General features: G+C 37.8%; 2 protein-coding genes and 1 pseudogene across 5 annotated transcripts in view; all 3 read left to right on the forward strand.

Moving 5' to 3' along the window:
- LOC117622047 (beta-amyrin synthase-like) overlaps nt 1-14,207 on the forward strand; it is a 25,140-nt gene extending 10,933 nt beyond the window's left edge. The window contains exons 1-16 of one of the 2 annotated variants that reach the window (XM_034352558.1): nt 9,298-9,504; nt 10,535-10,720; nt 10,854-10,943; nt 11,059-11,256; nt 11,347-11,431; nt 11,534-11,700; nt 11,784-11,975; nt 12,072-12,185; nt 12,326-12,445; nt 12,548-12,670; nt 12,748-12,846; nt 13,006-13,062; nt 13,179-13,369; nt 13,466-13,643; nt 13,743-13,907; nt 13,999-14,207. In XM_034352558.1, the coding sequence (XP_034208449.1) occupies nt 9,304-9,504; nt 10,535-10,720; nt 10,854-10,943; nt 11,059-11,256; nt 11,347-11,431; nt 11,534-11,700; nt 11,784-11,975; nt 12,072-12,185; nt 12,326-12,445; nt 12,548-12,670; nt 12,748-12,846; nt 13,006-13,062; nt 13,179-13,369; nt 13,466-13,643; nt 13,743-13,907; nt 13,999-14,118 (2,286 nt within the window). In that variant the 5' untranslated portion in view covers nt 9,298-9,303 and the 3' untranslated portion in view covers nt 14,119-14,207. Of the gene's footprint in view, nt 1-9,297; nt 9,505-10,534; nt 10,721-10,853; nt 10,944-11,058; nt 11,257-11,346; nt 11,432-11,533; nt 11,701-11,783; nt 11,976-12,071; nt 12,186-12,325; nt 12,446-12,547; nt 12,671-12,747; nt 12,847-13,005; nt 13,063-13,178; nt 13,370-13,465; nt 13,644-13,742; nt 13,908-13,998 lie in introns of those variants that run through there. The other variant, XM_034352557.1, reaches the window with a different exon arrangement.
- On the forward strand, nt 4-6,728 carry LOC117622042 (annotated as a pseudogene). Its single transcript, XR_004584941.1, has 15 exons — nt 4-204; nt 724-909; nt 3,125-3,214; nt 3,334-3,531; nt 3,622-3,706; nt 3,809-3,975; nt 4,059-4,250; nt 4,347-4,460; nt 4,627-4,746; nt 4,832-4,954; nt 5,039-5,137; nt 5,477-5,533; nt 5,658-6,027; nt 6,129-6,293; nt 6,383-6,728. The product of XR_004584941.1 is annotated as a beta-amyrin synthase-like (transcript).
- Nucleotides 14,208-17,565: 3,358 nt separating the features above from the next.
- On the forward strand, nt 17,566-23,075 carry LOC117622048 (beta-amyrin synthase-like). Of its 2 annotated transcripts, XM_034352559.1 has the most exons (16): nt 17,566-17,697; nt 17,914-18,191; nt 19,349-19,534; nt 19,661-19,750; nt 19,866-20,063; nt 20,154-20,238; nt 20,341-20,507; nt 20,591-20,782; nt 20,866-20,979; nt 21,152-21,271; nt 21,377-21,499; nt 21,573-21,671; nt 21,763-21,819; nt 21,946-22,314; nt 22,408-22,572; nt 22,737-23,075. In XM_034352559.1, the coding sequence occupies exons 2-16, from the start codon at nt 17,991-17,993 to the stop codon at nt 22,854-22,856; spliced, it is 2,286 nt and encodes a 761-aa protein (XP_034208450.1). In that variant the 5' UTR covers nt 17,566-17,697; nt 17,914-17,990; the 3' UTR covers nt 22,857-23,075. The 2 variants fall into 2 exon arrangements, with proteins under 2 accessions (XP_034208450.1, XP_034208451.1); XM_034352560.1 differs by lacking the exons at nt 17,566-17,697; nt 17,914-18,191; nt 19,349-19,534; nt 19,661-19,750 and adding an exon at nt 19,765-19,806 and having other exon boundaries at nt 19,863-20,063.
- Nucleotides 23,076-23,280: the final 205 nt, after the last annotated feature.

Genomic DNA, 23,280 nt, shown 5'->3' on the forward strand with positions numbered 1-23,280 from the left:
AGAATGTGGAAGCTTAAGGTTGCAGACGGAGGAAATGACCCTTACATCTACAGCACAAACGACTTTGTGGGGAGGCAGATATTTGAGTTTGATCCTGAGGCAGGAACTCCCGAAGAGCGAGCTGAGGTGGAAGAAGCTCGTCTTAATTTTTACAATAATCGCTATCAGGTCAAGCCTAGCGGTGACCTCCTATGGCGTATGCAGGTATTTATCCATTTAATATTTCATTAATACTCGGTAATATTCTCTTGTTGACTTATGTCGTCAAACTGTAAATTTGAGTTTAGCAAGAGAACGTGAGTGTGCGTGGGTATAAAATATGATAGGTTTGTCTTGGTTTTTATTATTATATAAATCCAAGGGGTTTCAAACTTGATATCATATCCTACCATAAATAAATAAATAAATAATAAATAAAGAAAATTCAACTAGACAGATAGTTAGCTTCGAACCTGTCAACTTTTGAATTCCTTTTCTTCTTTTTAGCACTCATAAGTTTGTTCTATAATCAGCATCATGAATGAACTTGCTTTTTCTCTAATACCAATCATAAATTTGTGGTATTAGAGTTCTATCAGAGGTCCTAGTTTCGATTCCCCCCTTCTTAAATATCACTGATATATTTGTGGACTAATACCAAATTAGAATTTTATAATCAGCATCATGAATTTATTTACTTTTTTCTTTAATTCCACTCTTAATACTCTGTTCACTAAACTGCAGTTCCTAAAAGAGAATAACTTCAAGCAGACAATTCCCCCAGTAAAGGTTGAGGATGGCGAGGAAATCACATATGAAAAGGCCACAGCCTCACTGAGAAGATCTGTTCACTTCTTTTCAGCCTTGCAGGCAAGTGATGGCCATTGGCCTGCTGAAAATGCTGGCCCATTGTTCTTCCTTCCTCCTTTGGTGTAACACCCCGACCCCAAATTTCCCCATATTTAACCTGTATTTAATTATTTAATTATTTAAGGGTATTTTGGTCATATTTTTAGTCGGAGAGAGTTTGGGACCGTGACTCGTATTTTTGGATAGGTTGTGCTGAGACGAGTTCATAGACACGTAGTGGGCTCGAATCGGAGTTGTAACGAGAGAGATATGGTCAAAAGAAACCCAGTGGCACAATCGTAAATATTTCGAAATGGGATTTTTTATAAAAATCAGATTTTCCCTCTCTCTCTCTCTCTCCTCCTGCGCAGAAACAGCCCCCCCCTCGAGTTACTGTTCACAGCGGCGGTTTTTGGGCCGCCGCCGCCGCATCCGGCCACCACTTGGGGTGGCACCGGTCCCAAAAGAACCGTGCCATCCTCCTCTTTCCATCCCGACCAATCCCAGCCACCGGAACCACCTGTGCTCGCCGGAAAATGCAAAAATCCGACCGGTTTTAACCCACATTTCAAGGAGCTCGTTCTTTCTCATTTCTTCTCCAAATTTGACGAGTAAGGTATGGTTTTCCACCTATTTTCCATGCTCTAGCTGATGCTTGGATAGGATTTCGTTAATTTTGAGCCTAGGATAGCTGATCTTCGATTTGAAATTCTGCCGATTTTGGGAGTTTGTTTTCGGCCATTTTCGGCCACTTTTTGGGGTAGGTCCAAGAACAAAAGTGGCTCCAAATAGGGTGTTTTAACTAGGGTAGGAGTTTGGAGTCTCGGTTCCAAGATTTTTCGACGGACCGTAATCGCTTTGGACACCCGGTCTGCCCGCGCGTGTGGCGGCGCGTGGGCGAGGGTGGCGGCGTGTCTCTGGGCAGTTTTGAGGTCCTCGTGCCGTCACGAGCGCGTAGGATTTCGCGGATCTCAATTCGGCCGTCGTTTGACTATCGAACGGATATCGCCTATCGGGCGTTATCCGGGTTCGATAGGTTGGGACCGCCGGATGGTCCCAAATTTAATATATGTTAATCTGGGTAATTCTAGGATCGTGTAGGAATTCACGGATCGTGAATAGGAGCCCCGGATGTTCCGATTTAATAATTTAAAGTTTATATTTTATATTAACCGTTAGATCGTGCGATCGTGAGCGATCCGACCGTCCGATCTGAACCAAAATTGCAGGACAAGTGTCCTATACCTTATAGAACCCATAGGAACTTTCGGATCGGAGTTTGGAGGTCGTGGTCCCTGTGGGCCCGTTTGACCAGGGTTAGGGTAGTTTGACCCTTGGTTGACCGTGAGTCTCCCGGAGTAATCTCACCTTCCCAGGGGGATTATCGGGTGCTAGACTATGGTTGGGATTTACGCAATATTAGAATTACTATATAGTTATATATGGTTGTACAAGGGTACAACAGAGTCTAGAATGTCAGTTCGAGTGCTATACGCACTACCTCAGGTACCTCCCCGGGTTTTGGATTCACTACAAGCACCACCAAGTGAAAGTCAGGTCTCACGTGGCGTAGGTTATCCGGCGTTGAGACAGGCCCCATACGTGGCGTTGGTTGTACCGGCGTATGGGGAGATATTGTAGTATTGTGTTGAGGACGCACGTGGCGTAGGTTATCCGGCGTGTCGACAGGCCCCATACGTGGCGTTGGTTGTACCGGCGTATGGGGAGATTTATGATATGATGTTGAGGTCCCGCGTGGCGTAGGTTATCCGGCGTTGGGACAGGCCCCATGCGTGGCGTTGGTTGTACCGGCGTATGGGGAGTTATGTGATATGACGTGTAGGTCTCACGTGGCGTAGGTTATCCGGCGTTGAGACAGACCCCATACGTGGCGCTGGTTGTACCGGCGTATGGGGAGATATGTGATAGTATGGCATGGTCGCACGTGGCGTAGGTTATCCGGCGTGTTGACAGGCCCCATACGTGGCGTTGGTAGTACCGGCGTATGGGGAGATTATGTGAATTAAAGAGAAAAGAATTGAGATATTGCCTTTGTGGGTGTTTAGGTTTTAAGGGAGAACTACGTGTGGCTTGATCCCTCAAGGAGGGTACGTAGGCAGCCTAAGGTCATTAGGTGCAGCCGCAGACTAAATATTAGTCATAATTTGTATTCGAATTGTTTGGTAGTTGGTTGAGAATTAATGGTAATTACAGTTATTTATTAGAGATTTAGTTAGATTTTTTTTTTATACTAATTTTCCTTTTTTAATTCCACAAAAAAAAAATAAAAATGCAGGTCATGTGTACATACATTACAGGGCATCTTAATACTGTATTCCCAGCAGAGCATCGCAAAGAAATTCTGCGTTACATATACTATCATCAGGTACACACTTATTTGGTATATTTGTTCACACAAATAGGATGAAATTTTAAATTCAATTTCCACTCCTTGTGCATATTTTGTGTTAAACTAGTATATAAAGAATGGTAATGTATTTTCAGAATCAAGATGGTGGTTGGGGATTACATATTGAAGGCCATAGCACCATGTTCTGCACAGCCCTGAGCTACATTTGTATGCGCATTCTCGGAGAAGGACCTGATGGAGGCCAGGACAATGCTTGTGCCAGAGCAAGGAAATGGATTCTTGATCATGGTAGTGTCACACACATGCCCTCTTGGGGAAAGACTTGGCTTTCGGTACGTATGGCCTTGTTGAATGGAAAAAATATGAGTAATAGTTGCATTTATTAGGCTTCAATTAATATGAGTATGTTGCTTTTGTTGTAGATACTTGGCGTGTTTGAGTGGTCTGGAAGCAACCCAATGCCGCCGGAGTTTTGGATGCTGCCTTCATTTCTTCCTATGCATCCAGGTTAGCACACCTGCAGATTGAAGAACTCTGCAAACTCAAGGAGTGTCCTTGTGATTTAGTTAGAAGTCTTAGTTTTTAACCTCTTTTATCTTGAAAATGCAGCAAAAATGTGGTGCTATTGTAGGATGGTTTACATGCCTATGTCATATTTATATGGGAAAAGGTTTGTTGGCCCAATCACACCTCTCATTCTGCAGTTAAGGGAAGAACTTTATGCTCAACCTTACAATGAAATTAATTGGAAGGGAGTTCGCCATCACTGCGCGAAAGTGAGTTAAACTTAGTTAAATGAATTAATCAGTTTATGATTCTTGTTTAAGTACAGAACCTGATTAGAGTAATTTAATTGCAGGAGGATATCTACTACCCTCACCCTTGGATACAGGACATCATGTGGGATAGTCTCTACATATGTACAGAGCCTCTTCTTACTCGCTGGCCGTTTAACAAGTTGATCAGAGAAAAAGCTCTTCAAGTAACAATGAAGCATATTCATTATGAAGATGAAAACAGCAGATATATTACCATTGGATGTGTGGAAAAGGTAATGTGGATAAGGATACTGATGTACCTTATAGGAGACTGGAGAAAAATATTAACTTTTCAGATTCTCATCATGTTATTTGCATTACTTGAACAGGTTTTATGTATGCTTGCTTGTTGGGCTGAAGATCCAAATGGAGACTATTTTAAGAAGCATCTTGCTAGGATCCCAGATTATTTATGGGTTGCTGAAGATGGGATGAAGATGCAGGTTAGTACACATAGCATCCCAGATTATTTATGCTGTTGTAACATTTATGCGTATGATTTTAAGGCAGAGTTTTTCTCCTTTGGTCATTAATTCAAAGTGTAACTCACCTAAAAGAAGAGGAAAACCTTAGAAGTTTACATACTTATTGTTTGATTGATATATGCAGAGTTTTGGAAGTCAGCAGTGGGATACTGGTTTTGCCATTCAAGCTTTGCTTGCTAGCAATCTTACTGATGAAATTGGACCTACGCTCGCTAGAGGACATGACTTCATCAAGAAATCTCAGGTTCAATTTTAACTATAGTTTACCTATAAATGTGTGTCCATTAATTTGTTCAGACTAATGAATCCTTTGCGCTCAAACTGTACAGGTCAAGGACAATCCATCTGGTGACTTCAAAAGCATGCACCGCCACATTTCTAAAGGATCATGGACTTTCTCTGATCAAGACCATGGATGGCAAGTTTCTGATTGCACCGCAGAGGGTTTAAAGGTAACTAAATTTTCTCAAATGCTTCGATTTGACTTATCCACCGTCTGTTTATCTCCATGTTTCTCACAATCTCCTACACTGCAGTGTTGCCTGTTGTTCTCGACAATGCGACCAGATATAGTTGGTGAAAAAATGGAACCTCAGAGGTTATACGATTCTGTCAATGTCCTACTTTCCCTACAGGTGAGAACTTGCCCGCAGAAAGGATTGTGTCTAAAGTATTTTTATCCTGCACCCGCTAGTCATAGATATGGATTTGAAAGCTTGTGCTTTCCCTGCAGCAATTTGATCTATATTTGTTTCACATGATTCTTTAACCCTAGAGTTGCCACTCCTAATTGTTGCTTTAGTTTGAAGAATTTAATTAACTTTTAGCACTTCAACCCTTCTCTTTTCAAGTGCATTGCTTTAGTTTGAAGAATTTAATTAACTTTTAGCACTTCAACCCTTCTCTTTTCAAGTGCATTGCTCTTTTATATCTAAGTACTCATTAACTAAGCACCATTTTTTGGATCATTGCAGAGTAAGAATGGTGGTTTAGCAGCCTGGGAACCAGCAGGAGCAGCAGAGTGGTTAGAAGTAAGAATTCTAACAAATTGAAGCCATGTTCTTGTGCAAATCTGTCAGATGAACAGAAATTAATGCTCTTAAAATAATCATTAGCAGATACTTACTACATATTTTCCTCTTTTATTTCCCTCAGATGTTAAATCCCACAGAATTCTTTGCGGACATTGTGATCGAGCACGAATATGTTGAATGCACTTCATCTGCAATTCAGTCTTTAGTTCTGTTTAAGAAGTTGTATCCTGGGCACAGGAAAAAAGAGATTGACAATTTCATTACCAATGCTACAGAGTACCTTGAAAACATACAAATGCCAGATGGTTCATGGTATGGAAATTGGGGAGTTTGCTTTACATATGGTAGCTGGTTTGCCCTTGGAGGGTTAGCAGCTGCCGGAAAGACTTTCAATAATTGTTTGACCGTGCGCAAAGGCGTTAACTTTCTACTCACGACACAAAAGAGAGAACGGTGGCTGGGGAGAGAGCTACCTTTCATGTCCAAAAAAGGTAAGATGTTGGAGGTGGATTGCGTTTTAAGCATGCTTCAAATTTCTTAAACCATCCCATTGTCTTACATGAAAATATTTCTCTCTTGGCGGTTGATACAGGAGTACGTTCCTCTTGAAGAAAACCGATCGAATTTAGTACACACTGCATGGGCTATGATGGGTCTGATTCAAGCTGGACAGGCAGAAAGAGATCCTGCACCTCTTCATCGTGCAGCAAAGTTGATTATCAATTCTCAAATGGAAAATGGGGATTTTCCCCAACAGGTATCTTTCTTAGCACAACATTACTTGCATTGCAATCTTAATTTTTACTTGTAACTTTTTTCTAACCATTAATCACTGAACTATGGCAGGAAATCACAGGAGTGTTCATGAAGAACTGCATGCTACATTATGCAGCTTACAGAAATATCTACCCTCTGTGGGCTCTTGCAGAGTACCGCAAGTGGGTTCCATTGCCTTCGGAAGCCTAAATCGCTAACAGTATTGTGTAGCTCATCCAACATAAAGGATTAAACTTATATATAAGAGCCAATTGTTGAAAATCATTTTTATGGGGGTTCAGCTTGATGCTTAGTGAGAATGACTTTGTACAAAATACAAATTTTTCAATAAATATACGAGGAATTACGAGTACTTGTGTGCAATCAAATGCAATTCAATTTCTTGTTCAAATCCAATGAGATTACTCGTGTACAATCCAATGAGAGAGAGGATCTTGCAGCTTCTCACTGGTTGAGTCAATTGGGTCATTAAAAATTAAACCTTATACATTTGTAGCCAAGATATGACCTAGCTTTTTCAAGAATTTGAGCCTAACTGTACTGTTATTTTTAGATATTACATGCATGTACATTTATTAAGTTTATTGGGGAACTCCTGAACAATTAGCCAATAATCTTTCAAAAATGCTAGTCATTATACCACATTACCTCTCTAATAGAGGTGGGCCGGCTCCATCAATCTCTCTAACAAAGTGATATGCAAATGTGGTATGCCTAGCATTACTCATAATCTTTTAGTCTAATGGCATTCACACGAGCGAAAATTGATGATTAATTAAACAAATTATAAAGAATTGAGGATAATTAGTATAGTTAAAGCATGGTCCTTGAATAACTTGGTATGAACCTAAGCTTCGCAAAGGTCAAACCAGCTAGAGAAAGGAATCATATCATAAATATACGTAGGTGTAGGATAGGAATATGAATGGTAGAATACTTTGTGCTTGGTTTATATATGTCCACATTGGTGGGCTAATACAATAAATTCACTAAATAACACTCCAAAAGTTGTTAGTATTTGATTTGTCTTTAATGAAGTTTCCAGCGTTAATACTCCAAAACTTGTTAGTATTTGTCTTTAATGTGCTACTAAGTGCATGTGGTATCCTATCATCAACACTTTCTTTTTGGGTTTTCAGCCTTTTGCTTTTTAAATCAAGTCGAGAGAGAAAAATCTTTTATAAAATAAAATTTTGTTGTTTTTAATTATTAGCTTTCACCTATATGATTTCATATGTCTTTCTCATGTCTTCATTCCTCTCATCTTCCGGATATTTTCCTTTCTCACACACACAATCACGGTGGCATAAGGGTTTGAATCTTAAACTACTAATCTGCAAGTTAATGCTATTTTTCACTGAGTTTAGACCCCGTTGACATATATTTTATTCCTTAATATTAAAAAATGTGTCAAATTCGATTTCCAAGAAATTATTAAACATGGTATCTAAGGTAAATATATTATTGGGCTAATCACACCGACATCAACATATATATTGTATTTAGTATACCTGTTCAATTATTATTCCACCTTGGTCCTACATGCTTAGAAAACGTAGACTTCTTTTATACCCTAGATTATTGTTCGCTTTGTTTTGGTATGAGATTCAGAGATCGTGTTCTTTGTTTAAAAGTCCCTGCATTTTTCGTACTTTTCATGTGGTTTCCTATTTTAATGTATATATGCCTCAGTAATCGCGGGAAACTTTGATTAGGTGCCGGTTGACCTCATGCCATTATTAGTAATCTGTTTATATTTTTTTATTATAAAAGAGCGATAGTATTTTATTGATAAGATAATAAAAAAACATGTACAAAACAACTAATGTAGATACAACTTATTCCGTGAAAAATATTTAGATAGCTTTCTCCCAGCTGGAGAATCTTTTTCCAAATTTATGTGCATATTCAAATGTTGCTAAGCCCCAAACATATGCATGTGATCTTTTCATGTGATAATTTGAGTTCATTAATCTGATGTATCAACTAATGTTAGTTTGAACATCCCATCCATGTGTCAAGTTTTCAGCTTGCTAAGAATTAATTCTTGAAGAAAAAAAGAATGAAGTGAATAAAAGGAAGAAGCTTTTCCCTATTAGAGATTTAATTATGTTGGTGAATTGTCAGTCAATAGGGTCATTATATATGGGTTACGTGTAATCTTTCAATAAAAATCTTTATACCTAACATCTCCGCTAACTAAAAATTCAACGCCATCATAATCTAATCTAGAGATTCTGCGTACATTTGTGATATGACCTACAATGTGATATCACCACAAACTCAAGTCAATGGCCAAAGAAAAAGACAAATTCAGATCATGCATATCCCCCAAAACCATATGGACACGCAATTTTTATTAGCTTTCATTTTTAATTACTCTGTATTATACAAAAATCTTTCATAATTAAAGATCCTAACTCTAAAAATTAAAATAGAATAATGCCTTAAGTCTTATTGTATATAGAAGTTTTTGAAAATTCTCCGTATTGCTACTGGGACTGGTAGGCTCAAGTTATTGAGAAAGTTTTTACCCATATTTGCCATAATATTGCATTCTCTTTATCCGTTTTAAAAGAAGTAATGCAAAATAAAAATTTTGAAATGCCAGTTACAACTCTCATTATTCTATAAAAGTTATACATATGTACAAATTTAGGAAGGCGATATGTATTATTCCTCTATCGAAGCATATTAAAGAATGATTAGTTGCTGATCACGAAAAACTACTCTCCCATTACACAAACACACACACACATGTATATATAAACTAGGTAGCTGGCCAACCTCACCTCTCTTTCATTCTTAGCTATATAACCAACCTCTACAGTAAGGTTTTTGCAGCTTCTCACGTACGGGGTCTCTCTCTCTCTCTCTCTCTCTCTCTCTCAATATCCATAGATACATACATTGCATGCATGAAACAGGTTCTTAGGTAGAACAGCAGTTGCAGCTATATATAGAATAATAATAAGGAAGAGATATTGAAGATGTGGAAGCTTAAGGTTGCAGATGGAGGGAATGACCCTTACATCTACAGCACAAACGACTTTGTGGGGAGGCAGATATTTGAGTTTGATCCTGAGGCAGGAACTCCCGAAGAGCGAGCCGAGGTGGAAGAGGCTCGTCTTAATTTCTACAATAATCGCTATCAGGTCAAGCCTAGCGGTGACCTCCTATGGCGTATGCAGGTATTTATCCACTTAATTTCATTAACTTATAGTGTTGTTTTCTTAGAATTTTACGTTGTCAAACTGTAATTTTAGATCACACATGCATATAAAAATTAGTTTGACTAATGATTTAAATTCAAAGTCTGATTATTTCTAATCAACATATAAACGTGTAGTAGAAAATTGGTCAGTAAAGTAAATGTTGATCGGTTGCTATTTTAAGAAGTTTTGAGCAGATAGACAAACTGATGATTATGAGGGTTTATCAGAAAAATAAATAAATAAGTAAAAATGATGGCGGAGAATTGACCTAAACCAAGGAATTGTTTAAGCTGATAGTGGCGTGTGTGTGGGGATATAAAAATTTAAAGTTTCATAAGAGGTTTGCATGATGCTCGTGTTCCATGAATCCACCATAAGAGACTCTAACACCCATTCCAAACACTATCCTTCACGTCAACAGGTTAGACAAGAGACAACAAGAGTGTGAATAGCGTTAAACCTTTTTAATTTTGATCAGTTTGTCTTGTTTTTTTAAATTTATTTTAATAATATAAAGACTTGAATTCAAACTTAGAACCTCTTCAAATAAAATGCAAAAAGGAATATTAGTAGACTAGTAATTGTTGAAGAATACACGAGTCCCACATCGGAAACTTAACAAAATGGAAAGTCCAATATAATAAATGGTTCCACTCCTAATAACATCGAGGTCTTTGTATAAAATCTCACACCTGCTAAATAGGTGGTTAAGTTAGGGACAATATCGATATTGCTAGTGGTGGGCCAATCTCTGGAAAGTGGTAATAAGAGAAAAATAAAAACAAAGGAATGATTACATAATAATAAATTTTTGGGAGTGTCAACATCTCCCTAGTATTCAAATCTTGTAGTTCCATCCGAGGTCCTAGGTTCGATTCCCCCTTTTTAAAATATCACTGATATATTTGTGGACTAATACTAAATTAGAATTTTACAATCAGCATCATGAATTTTATTTACATTTTTCTCTAATTCCACTCTAAATACTCTGTTCACTACACTGCAGTTCCTAAAAGAGAATAACTTCAAGCAGACAATTCCCCCAGTAAAGGTTGAGGATGGCGAGGAAATCACATATGAAAAGGCCACAGCCTCACTGAGAAGATCTGTTCACTTCTTTTCAGCCTTGCAGGCAAGTGATGGCCATTGGCCTGCTGAAAATGCTGGCCCATTGTTTTTCCTTCCTCCTTTGGTGAGTATATAATTTCTAATTTCCTTATAATTACAGTTATTTTTAGAGCTTTAGTTAGATTTTTTTACTAAAATATGAATGTTTTGGAGCTTTTTACTAATTTTCCCTTTTTAATTCCAATTTTTTTTTGCAGGTTATGTGTACATACATTACAGGGCATCTTAATACTGTATTCCCAGCAGAGCATCGCAAAGAAATTCTGCGTTACATATACTACCATCAGGTACATACTTATTTACTTGGTTCATACAAATGGGATCAATTTTTAAATTTAATTTCCACTCATTGTGCATATTTTGTGTTAAACTAGTATATAAAGAATGGTAATGTATTTTCAGAATCAAGATGGTGGTTGGGGATTACATATTGAAGGACACAGCACCATGTTCTGCACAGCCCTGAGCTACATTTGTATGCGTATTCTCGGAGAAGGACCTGATGGAGGCCAGGACAATGCTTGTGCCAGAGCAAGGAAATGGATTCTTGATCATGGTAGTGTCACACACATGCCCTCTTGGGGAAAGACTTGGCTTTCGGTACGTATGGCCTTGTTGAATGGAAAAAATATGAGTAATAGTTGCATTTATTAGGCTTCAATTAATATGAGTATGTTGCTTTTGTTGTAGATACTTGGCGTGTTTGAGTGGTCTGGAAGCAACCCAATGCCGCCGGAGTTTTGGATGCTGCCTTCATTTCTTCCTATGCATCCAGGTTAGCACACCTGCAGATTGAAGAACTCTGCAAACTCAAGGAGTGTCCTTGTGATTTAGTTAGAAGTCTTAGTTTTTAACCTCTTTTATCTTGAAAATGCAGCAAAAATGTGGTGCTATTGTAGGATGGTTTACATGCCTATGTCATATTTATATGGGAAGAGGTTTGTTGGCCCAATCACACCTCTCATTCTGCAATTAAGGGAAGAACTATATGCTCAACCTTACAATGAAATTAATTGGAAGGGAGTTCGCCATCACTGCGCGAAAGTGAGTTAAACTTAGTTAAATGAATTAATCAGTTTATGATTCTTGTTTTTGTACAGAACCTGATTACGGTAATTTAATTGCAGGAGGATATCTACTACCCTCACCCTTGGATACAGGACATTATGTGGGATAGTCTCTACATATGTACAGAGCCTCTTTTTACTCGCTGGCCGTTTAACAAGTTGATCAGAGAAAAAGCTCTTCAAGTAACAATGAAGCATATTCATTATGAAGATGAAAACAGCAGATATATTACCACTGGATGTGTGGAAAAGGTAATGTGGATAAGGATACTGATGTACCTTATAGGAGACTGGAGAAAAATATTAGCTTTTCAGATTCTCATCATGTTATTTGCATTACTTGAACAGGTGTTATGTATGCTTGCTTGTTGGGCTGAAGATCCAAATGGAGACTATTTTAAGAAGCATCTTGCTAGGATCCCAGATTATTTATGGGTTGCTGAAGATGGGATGAAGATGCAGGTTTGGTATATATAGCATCCCAAATTATTTATGGAATGTTGTAAACTTCTTTATTTTTTTGTATATTCACAAATGCTTTTAATTTTAAGGAGTAACTCACCTAGAAGTTGACATGTTTATTGTTTGATTGATATATGCAGAGTTTTGGTAGTCAAGAGTGGGATACTGGGTTTGCAATTCAAGCTTTGCTTGCTAGCAATCTCACTGATGAAATTGGACCTACGCTGGCTAGAGGACATGACTTCATCAAGAAATCTCAGGTTCAATTTTAACTAGAGTCAACTAAATTATCATTTTTTAATGTAAATGTGTAACCATTCATTTGTTCAGACTAATGAATCCTTTGTATTCAAACTGTACAGGTCAAGGACAATCCATCTGGTGACTTCAAAAGCATGTACCGCCATATTTCCAAGGGATCATGGACTTTCTCTGATCAAGACCATGGATGGCAAGTTTCTGATTGCACTGCAGAGGGTTTAAAGGTAATGAGCGCTTCAATTGAGATATCCACCCTGTTGGTTAATTATCTCCAGGTTTCTCACAATAGCCCCCTCTACAGTGTTGCCTGCTGTTCTCGATGATGCGACCAGATATAGTTGGTGAAAAAATGGAACCTGAGCGATTATATGATTCTGTCAATGTCCTACTTTCCCTTCAGGTAACAGCTAATGTGTCTTCAAGTACTCTTATCTTGCATCTTAAGTCATAAATATGAGTTTGAGTGGCATGTGGTTTCCCTGCAGTAAGCAAATTGGGTCTTCTATGTCTCTGTACTCAACTCATGAATTAAAAAGCTTTATTTCACAACTCATTGCAGAGTAAAAATGGTGGTTTGGCAGCCTGGGAACCAGCAGGAGCTGCAGATTGGTTAGAAGTAAGCATTTTAACAAATTGGAGTCAGATTGGTTAGAAGTAAGAAGTTAATGTTCTTGAAATATCCATTAGCAGATACTTACTCTGTAGTCTCTTTCTCTTTTTTGTTTCCCCTAGATGTTAAATCCCACTGAATTCTTCGTGGACATTGTGGTTGAGCATGAATATGTTGAATGCACTTCAACTGCAATTCAGGCTTTGGTTCTGTTTAAGAAGTTGTATCCTGGGCACAGGAAGAAAGAGATTGATCATTCCATTACCAATGCTACGCAGTACATTGAAAGTATACAAATGCCAGATGGTTCATGGTATGTTTAGATAGTCAGATATGTAAATATATAAATGTTTGTTTCAATTAACAACTAGAGGAGAAGAATAACTTAGTTGAGGACCATTTTGCACAGGTATGGAAATTGGGGAGTTTGCTTCACATATGGTTCCTGGTTTGCCCTTGGAGGGTTAGCAGCTGCCGGCAAGACTTTCAATAATTGTTTAGCCACGCGCAAAGGGGTTAACTTTTTACTCAAAACACAAAGAGAGAATGGTGGTTGGGGAGAGAGCTACCTTTCATGTCCCAAAAAGGTAAAATGAGGGAGGTGGATTGTCTTTTTAAGCTTCAAGTTTCTTAAACAATCCTATTGTCTTACATTAAAATATTTATCTCTGTGGTGGGTGATTCAGGAGTACGTTCCGCTAGAAGGAAACCGATCAAATTTAGTGCACACTGGATGGGCTATGATGGGTCTGATTCATGCTGGACAGGCAGACAGAGACCCTGCACCTCTTCATCGCGCGGCGAAGTTGATTATCAATTCTCAAATGGAAAATGGGGATTTTCCCCAACAGGTACCTTTCTTAGCATAGCATGACTTGCATTACAATCTGCTTAACTTTTACTTGTAACTTTTTCTAACCATTAATCACTGAACTATGGCAGGAAATTACAGGAGTGATCATGAAGAACTGCATGCTTCATTATGCAGCTTACAGAAACATCTACCCTCTGTGGGCTCTTGCAGAGTACCGCAAGTGGGTCCCATTGCCTTCCAAAGCCTAAATACTGTATTGTGCAGCTCATCCAACTTAAAGGATGCAACATATATATAAGAGCCAATTGTTGGAATTCATTTTTATGAGGCTCAGCTTGATGCCTGTACACAATGTGTCAATAAATCTATGAGAAAGTTAGATTAACTATACAATTCAATTTTAATTAAAGAAAAATATATTTGTGTCATACACTAAATTATGCTACAATTACAACATTAACGAGTGAAAATACGTGTGAGATGTTCTTAAAATGATCAATTGAAAAGAAGCAAGAAAGTCCACAACCCTTGGTAACCTTCCAGAAATGCACCAGTCAGTTTAAGGGCCTTTAACCCTACTAATGACTCTACTTTGGGGCCACAAACCCTTGTTTATTTGGACAAGTGCTTTGATGCAGAAGATCCTTGTTGATGTCAAGAATGGTGTGTTGGACTCTGGTTGCATTTGTTGTCAAGAATGATTTTCCTTGGTTGTGAATGCCAATTGTTACTCTAGTGGCATTTGGATTTTGTGGGACAATATGTTGTGAAAAACACTCCAAGACCTTGTCGTTGATGGACTATAGAACTATCAGACATAAACCACACAAAGATAAAGCACACACAAATCGAAAAGTAAAGAAGCAAACAAACAACACAAGAATTTATAGAAATTTAGCGTTGTGCCTATGTCCTCTTGGTGATCCCCGAGAAATTCACTAGTATGAAAGAACCCATTTGGTTACAATGAAGAACCCTCTTTGCTATCTGACAAACCCTAGCTCTTTTTTCTCTCACTCTTGGCTCAAACCCAATTTCATGCCTTAGTTTTCTCATGTTATAATAACCTAGCATTAAAGTGCTTATTTATATGTCGTAGGGTGACAATCTATCCTAATTCACCAAGGATCCGCGTTGGAGACTCGCCTCCGGCTCTAGCAGAAAGCGTGAATTCTCGCTTTGTCACTCGAAAGCGAGCAGGTTTCTCTCGAGCGCCAGTGCCAAGGCAAGAAACCACTATTTTGCCGCTCGAGCGGCAAAGCCCAGTCAAAACGACTACAACTCTTTTGACTGTCTGTTTCCTTCACTCCTTTCATATCTTTAGGTGAGCCAACTTCAACACGACCATCACATGTAGGAGCATGAACCGCAAGATGGCGTTGTTCAGCAAAGAGTAAGAGAGCCTCAAGATCGGCATATGTAATAGGGGTTTCACAGGCTTGAGCAGACCCAACAATAGACTCATATAAGGGCCCAACATTATTCATAATGATAGCAAGAAGATCGGAGTCAGGAATAGAAGAACCAGATAACGTGAGGTTGTCGGCAATAACATTGACCTTGTCCAAGTAATCAGCATTGAAGGAATCATCACGAGCAGTACGAAAGAGTTCACTACGAAGCTGCAAAATCCGATTCTGATTCAGAGAGGCGAAACATTTTTCAAGAGCCACCCTAGTAGAATGAGCAGAAGTAAGTAAGACGACCGACAGTGGCAAGAACTGTAGAACTAAGAGAACTATTGATCCAGGATAAAACCAATTGTTCTTGTTGAATCGAAGTATCGTAAGTAGGATTAATGACATCAGTAAGCTTGCCCTTGTCATTCCTAAGAAAAGGAAGAGGAGCGATGGCATCATCTTTGACAAAGGACATCATATTACGGCTCTTGAGGAGAGGGAGAATCTAGACCAACCAAATGGGATAGTTATTTCGATCAAGCTTGAAATGAACAGCTTGAGAGACAGAGGGAAGAGCATCACCGAAATCAGAAGAAGAGGCCATGAGGAATAGAAAAGAAGAAAAATTTCTGACTGTAAGTCAATAGACTCTTGATATCATGAGAGAATAACATCTGGGGTAAGGGCCTCAATCATCACGAGAATTAGCTTTGGGCCAAAAAGTCAAGGTTTCTATCCAAGCTAAGGAAGAGATAACGTCTCAATTGGGTCAAGTCATGGACCCAATGGCTGCAGCCCAAACTTGTTTGATCTTTTACTTGGTACTTTTACCCACAGTTTTAAATGGGTTTACCCAAAGGATTTCGTCTAATCTTGACAGCTGGGGGAGATTTTAGGTGGTAAACCAAGGACTAAGCAACCACATTAAATGCGATTTGAACATTAAAGGCCTACTGAACTAACTTGTCAATAAAAGACAGGACTAAGGCCAGTTCTCACCGTCAACTTAAGAATCAAGGCATTCGAGTTCACCAAGAAGGATTGATAGCAGATTCAGCCATCTTATCACCACACGTGCATATACAAATACCAAGAGGGTTATATATACTACCAATTTGGAAATGCACGGGACATAGACAATCTCTCTCACATTCAAAATGAGATTAACATTCAAACTTAATCAATACCTGATCTCATTGAATTCAAATTACACTCTTCATTTTAAGATTTCCAGCTGACCACTCTTGAGATTTCTTTTGTTTATTGCTCTGTCATCATTTGGAATGATTCCTAGTTTATAGAATTAGTCTTATAAGTTCTTTAGTTATCATCAACTCTTTGTATCTTGAACTGAATAGAGAGATATTCAGTTCCAAGTTGTAATATAGCCTGTTTTAATCTCAATACAAGGATATTTACTCTTTCTTATATCTTAAAGCTCAAATTGGGCAACGTCAATAGTGTAAAGGTCATATCCGGCAGTGTAACTTGATTTTTATACTGTTGTATCAGACTCTGTCTTATTATCATACAAAGTAGAATATTGAAGTTCTTAATCATACAAGGCATTAAAAATAACTAATCAAAACCAGTTCCTCACTTGTTACACAATAGCTTGATTAGATGTTAAGAAATTGAGCGTGAATCTTAAACATTTCAAACAACAGATTAGAAATCCACAGCAGCCTTGACGAAAAATGAGTGGTGTACCTTTCTTTGGTGGTTGTAACTCGGCTTTCATGTCCCCACACACCTAACCCAATATTCGGCTTTCATCATTATAAATGAGTTAGGAATTAAGAGTTGAAAGTTTTAGTGACCCAACAGGAGTTTCGCTACTTGTACAAATTATGTGGGGTTTTTACCTTAAAAAAGCATTAGTGTAATTAAAAGTGGATTATATATATTTTAACTGTATATTATTATTTTATTTATATATATGGGACTTACACAATATGACTTGTATCGAGTCACCTACACAAACATATGACGCTTTAGTAGTACGTATGATAAATCTCCTCTCACAAGATCACCAGTTTATCACATCAAGGCATACACGTAATTAAGGGATCTGTCATGGCTTGGCCGTGGCCATAGCAATCAGGGTAAACGCCGACTTCGTTGAAAAAAATGACATATAGCTGATCAGCTTAATTACCAAAAGACCAAAAACAATAACATCACATGGCATGTATGCCTCATATTGTTTGTTTTGTCTATAAAGTTCTCCTGCATTTCATCTCGTTATAACCAAATTCAATCTTCTTTGCAAACTGCACTAGGGGTCTCTCTCTCTCTCTCTCTCTGCGCGTATTAACCATACATATACAACGCTAGCTGGCCAACCCCACCTCTCTTTCATTCTTAGCTATATAACCAAACTCTACAATACGGTTTCTGCAGCAGCTTCTTTGCAAACTGCAAACTGTACGTACGGGGTTTCTCTCTCTCTCTCTCTCTCACACACACACACACACACACAAATATCCGTACACACTATATATACAACAATTCAGACATTTACAAAATATGGAAAGCCAGGGGATCCTATGTGTATATATATATATATAGATTCACCAAGCTACTTAGCACATCTTTATGGTGTATTCATTGTGACTTATACATTGCATATGCATGAAACAGGTTCTTACTGAGAAGATATATATCAAGGTAGAACAGCAGTTGGTAGCTATATATAGCTTTATATATATATTTGAAGAATGTGGAAGCTTAAGGTTGCAGATGGAGGGAATGATCCTTATATCTACAGCACAAACGACTTTGTGGGGAGGCAGATATTTGAGTTTGATGCCGAGGCAGGAACTCCCGAAGAGCGAGCCGAGGTGGAAGAAGCTCGTCTTAATTTCTACAATAATCGCTATCAGGTCAAGCCTAGTGGTGACCTCCTATGGCGTATGCAGGTCTTTATCCACTTAATTTCGTTAGTACTTAGTAATGTTCTCTTCTTCTTAGACTTAAGTTTAGCAAGAGAACAGGAGTGTGTGTATGTTTGTCTTGGTTTTTATTATTAAATTATTATAAAAATCTTGAAAGGGGTTTCAAACTTGATATCATATCTTATAAATAAATAAAAAAGTAAAATAAAGAAATAAAGAAAAATACAACTAGACAAATAGTTAGCTTTAAACCTGTCAAATTTTGAATTCTTTTTCTTGTTTTCAATTAGCACTCATAAGTTTGTTCTATAATCACCCAGAAGATAGGCGGGTAAGGCAGTCGTCTAAGGACTCCAAATTAGAATTGCCCTCAATTTTTATAAACCACTATATATATATATATGTATATATATATATATATATATATAATCCGATCTTTTGGACCACAATGGTCCAAGAGATTGTGGTCACCTACCGTTGAATGTAACATCCAACGGTTTAAAAAAATTTCTTAAAAGGAGTGCAAGAGTGAGTGAACCGTTGAATTTATATCCAACGGTGAGTGACACAAATCTCTTGAACCCCTATAGTCCAAAAAATCGAGACTATATATATATATATTATATGTTACTTTTGTACCGTATTGATATTATATTAAGCCCAAGTATTGTTTTTTAAAAAGCCCAATTATCTTCTCTAAAACTTTAAAAAGGAAACTTAATAAAGGACCAATTATTAGTATTTTTTAAAAAATGCAAGAGGAAGCGCAAGAATAAGAAGGTAAAAATCCACAAGCTTTATATTTAGTTTTTATATTTTATATTGAAAAGGACATGGTAGAAAAACTTGATTATGTAAAGTTAATTGATACTTTTTGCATCGAAAAGTATAAGATAAGCGATATTTAAGTGATGTTTTGATGTATTTTATAAAATTATTATGTGAATTACATTTTATTTGATTCTTTTTAAGTTACAATTGTGACTTTGAGTTCATATAATTTTTTTCTACTTATCCAAAAAAATTTACATAAATATATATAAAAAGTAGAAGGTCACATTTTTAGTGGTTCGCCTAGTGCCTCCAAAACCTTAGCACCCCCACTGAAATCAGCATCATGAATTAACTTACTTTTTCTCTAATACAAATCCCAATCCTCTCCTCTGTTCACTAAACTGCAGTTCCTAAAAGAGAAGAACTTCAAGCAGACAATTCCCCCAGTAAAGGTTGAGGATGGCGAGGAAATCACATATGAAAAGGCAACAGCCTCACTGAGAAGATCTGTTCACTTCTTTTCAGCCTTGCAGGCAAGTGATGGCCATTGGCCTTCTGAAAATGCTGGCCCATTGTTTTTCCTTCCTCCTTTGGTGAGTATATAATTTCTAATTTCCTTATAATTACAGTTATTTATTAGAGAATTTTTTACTAAAATTTTGGAGCGTTTTACTAATTTTCCCTTTTTAATTTTTTTTTTATTTTAATTTTTTTTGCAGGTCATGTGTACATACATTACAGGGCATCTTAATACTGTATTCCCAGCAGAGCATCGCAGAGAAATTCTGCGTTACATATACTATCATCAGGTGCACACTTATTTATTTGGTTCACACAAATGGGATCAATTTTTAAATTTAATTTCCACTCATTGTGCATATTTTGTGTTAAACTAGTATATAAAGAATGGTAATGTATTTTCAGAATCAAGATGGTGGTTGGGGATTACATATTGAAGGACACAGCACCATGTTCGGCACAGCCCTGAGCTACATTTGTATGCGCATTCTTGGAGAAGGACCTGATGGAGGCCAGGACAATGCTTGTGCCAGAGCAAGGAAATGGATTCTTGATCATGGTAGTGTCACACACATGCCCTCTTGGGGAAAGACTTGGCTTTCGGTACGTATGGCCTTGTTGAATGGAAAAAATATGAGTGCTAGGTGCATTTATTAGGCTTCAATTAATATAAGTATGTTGCTTTTGTTGTAGATACTTGGCGTGTTTGAGTGGTCTGGAAGCAACCCAATGCCGCCCGAGTTTTGGATGCTGCCTTCATTTCTTCCTATGCACCCAGGTTAGCACACCTGCTGATTGAAGAATTCTGCAAACTCCAGGAGTGTCCTTGTGATTTAGTTAGAAGTCTTAATTTTTAACCTCTTTTATCTTGAAAATGCAGCAAAAATGTGGTGCTATTGTAGGATGGTTTACATGCCTATGTCATATTTATATGGGAAGAGGTTTGTTGGCCCAATCACTCCTCTCATTCTGCAGTTGAGGGAAGAACTATATGCTCAACCTTACCATGAAATTAATTGGAAGGGAGTGCGCCATCTCTGCGCAAAAGTGAGTTTAACTTAATTAAACTAGTTAATCAGTTTATGTTTCTTGTTCAATTACAGAACCTGATTACAGTAATTTAATTGCAGGAGGATATCTACTACCCTCACCCTTGGATACAGGACATCATGTGGGATAGTCTCTACATATGTACAGAGCCTCTTCTTAATCGCTGGCCGTTTAACAAGTTGATCAGAGAAAAAGCTCTTCAAGTAACAATGAAGCATATTCATTATGAAGATGAGAACAGCAGATATATTACCATTGGATGTGTTGAAAAGGTAATGCGATTACAGAATCAATGAAGGATGCTAATAGTTTTGAGGTTCTCATGTTATTTACAAATTTTGCCTTACTTGAACAGGTGTTATGCATGCTTGCTTGTTGGGCTGAAGATCCAAATGGGGACTATTTTAAGAAGCATCTTGCCAGAATCCCAGATTATTTATGGGTTGCTGAAGATGGGATGAAGATGCAAGTTAGTACACATTTTGTTTAAACAGTAGCAGTTAAACACCATACAGTGAACTTTACTGTGATTTTGAATTTTCAAACATTTACTCTTCACTATATAGTTGTATGCATTTAATTTTGAGACAGAGTTTTGCTCCTTTGGTCATTAATTCAAAGTGTAACTCAACTATATGCAGAGTTTTGGCAGCCAACAATGGGATACTGGTTTTGCCATTCAAGCTTTGCTTGCTAGCAATCTCACTGACGAAATTGGACCTACGCTCGCTAGAGGACATGACTTCATCAAGAAATCTCAGGTTCATTTTTAACATCAGTGAACTCAATTATCATTTTTTTTAAATGTGAATGTGTAACCATTAATTTGTTCAGACTAATGAATCCCTTGCACCCAAACTGTACAGGTGAAGGACAATCCATCTGGTGACTTCAAAAGCATGTACCGCCATATTTCCAAAGGATCATGGACTTTCTCTGATCAAGACCATGGATGGCAAGTTTCTGATTGCACTGCAGAGGGTTTAAAGGTAACGAACGCTTCAATTTAGATATCCACCCTGTTTGTTATCTCCATGTTTCTCACGATAGCCCCCTCTACAGTGTTGCCTGCTGTTCTCGATGATGCGACCTGAGATAATTGGTGAAAAAATGGAACCTGAGCGATTATATGATTCTGTCAACGTCCTACTTTCCCTACAGGTGACAACTAATGTGTCTTCAAGTACTCTTATCTTGCACCTCTAGTCATAAACTCATAAATAAAAAAGCCTTATTTTACAAATCATTGCAGAGTAAAAATGGTGGTGTAGCAGCCTGGGAACCAGCAGGAGCTGCAGACTGGTTAGAAGTAAGAATTTTAACAAATTGGTCATGTTCTTATGCAAATATGTCAGATGTGTAAGAAGTTAATTTTCTTGAAATATCCATTAACAGATATGTTGAATCCCACTGAATTCTTTTTTACTTCCTCTAGATGTTAAATCCCACTGAATTCTTCGAGGACATTGTGGTTGAGCATGAATATGTTGAGTGCACTTCATCTGCAATTCAGGCTTTGGTTCTGTTTAAGAAGTTGTACCCTGGGCACAGGAAGAAAGAGATTGATCATTTCATTACCAATGCCACAGAGTACCTTCAAAACATACAAATGCCAGATGGTTCATGGTATGGAAATTGGGGAGTTTGCTTCACATATGGTTCCTGGTTTGCCCTTGGAGGGTTAGCAGCTGCCGGCAAGACTTTCAATAATTGTTTAGCCATGCGCAAAGGGGTTAACTTTCTACTCAAAACACAGAGAGAGAATGGTGGTTGGGGAGAGAGCTACCTTTCATGTCCCAAAAAGGTAAAATGTGGGAGGTGTTATATTTTTAAGCTTCAAGTTTCTTAAACAATCCCATTGTCTTACATTATAATGTCTTTGTGTTGGGTGACACAGGAGTACGTTCCGCTCGAAGGAAACCGATCAAATTTAGTACACACTGCATGGGCTATGATGGGTCTGATTCATGCTGGACAGGCAGACAGAGACCCTGCACGTCTTCATCGTGCAGCGAAGTTGATTATCAATTCTCAAATGGAAAATGGTGATTTTCCCCAACAGGTATATTTCTTAGCACAACATGACTTTCATTGTAATATTGATGACTTGCATTGCAATCTTGTTGACTTGCATTATAATCTTGATGATTGAGAAAGATCAAATACAAAATAACATACCATGTTGGAATACGCTTAATCTAACCACTAATCATTGAATTATGGCAGGAAATCACTGGAGTATTCCAGAAGAACTGCATGCTACATTATGCAACTTACAGAAATATCTACCCTCTGTGGGCTCTTGCAGAGTACCGCAAGCAGGTCCCATTGCCTTCCAAACCCTAAGTGCTGTATTGTGTAGCTCATCCAACTTAAAGGATGAAACATATAATAGCCTGTTGATGTTTTTTTTTTACGAGGTTCAGCTTGATGCCTATTGAGAATAACTGTGTATAAGCAATGTGTCAATAAATCTATGAGGAAGTTAGGTTACCTATTTACAATTCAATGAGATTGAATTTCCTGTTCAAATTATAAAACAAAATAAAATTTCTATTTGTGCCATATGTTAATTATGCTTTTCTTAGGCGATGACTACGATTACAACATTAACGGGCAAAAAGACCGTGTCAGATGTTCCTAAAATGATCAATTTGAAAAGAAGGAAGAAGGTTCACAACCCTTGATAACCTTCCTAAAATGACTCTACTTTGGGGCCACAAACCCTTGTTTATTTGGACACTGCTTTGCTGCAGAAGACCCTTGTTGA

This window comes from Prunus dulcis, chromosome 3 (assembly GCF_902201215.1).
Source record: "Prunus dulcis chromosome 3, ALMONDv2, whole genome shotgun sequence".
NCBI classification, from domain to species: Eukaryota; Viridiplantae; Streptophyta; class Magnoliopsida; order Rosales; family Rosaceae; genus Prunus; species Prunus dulcis.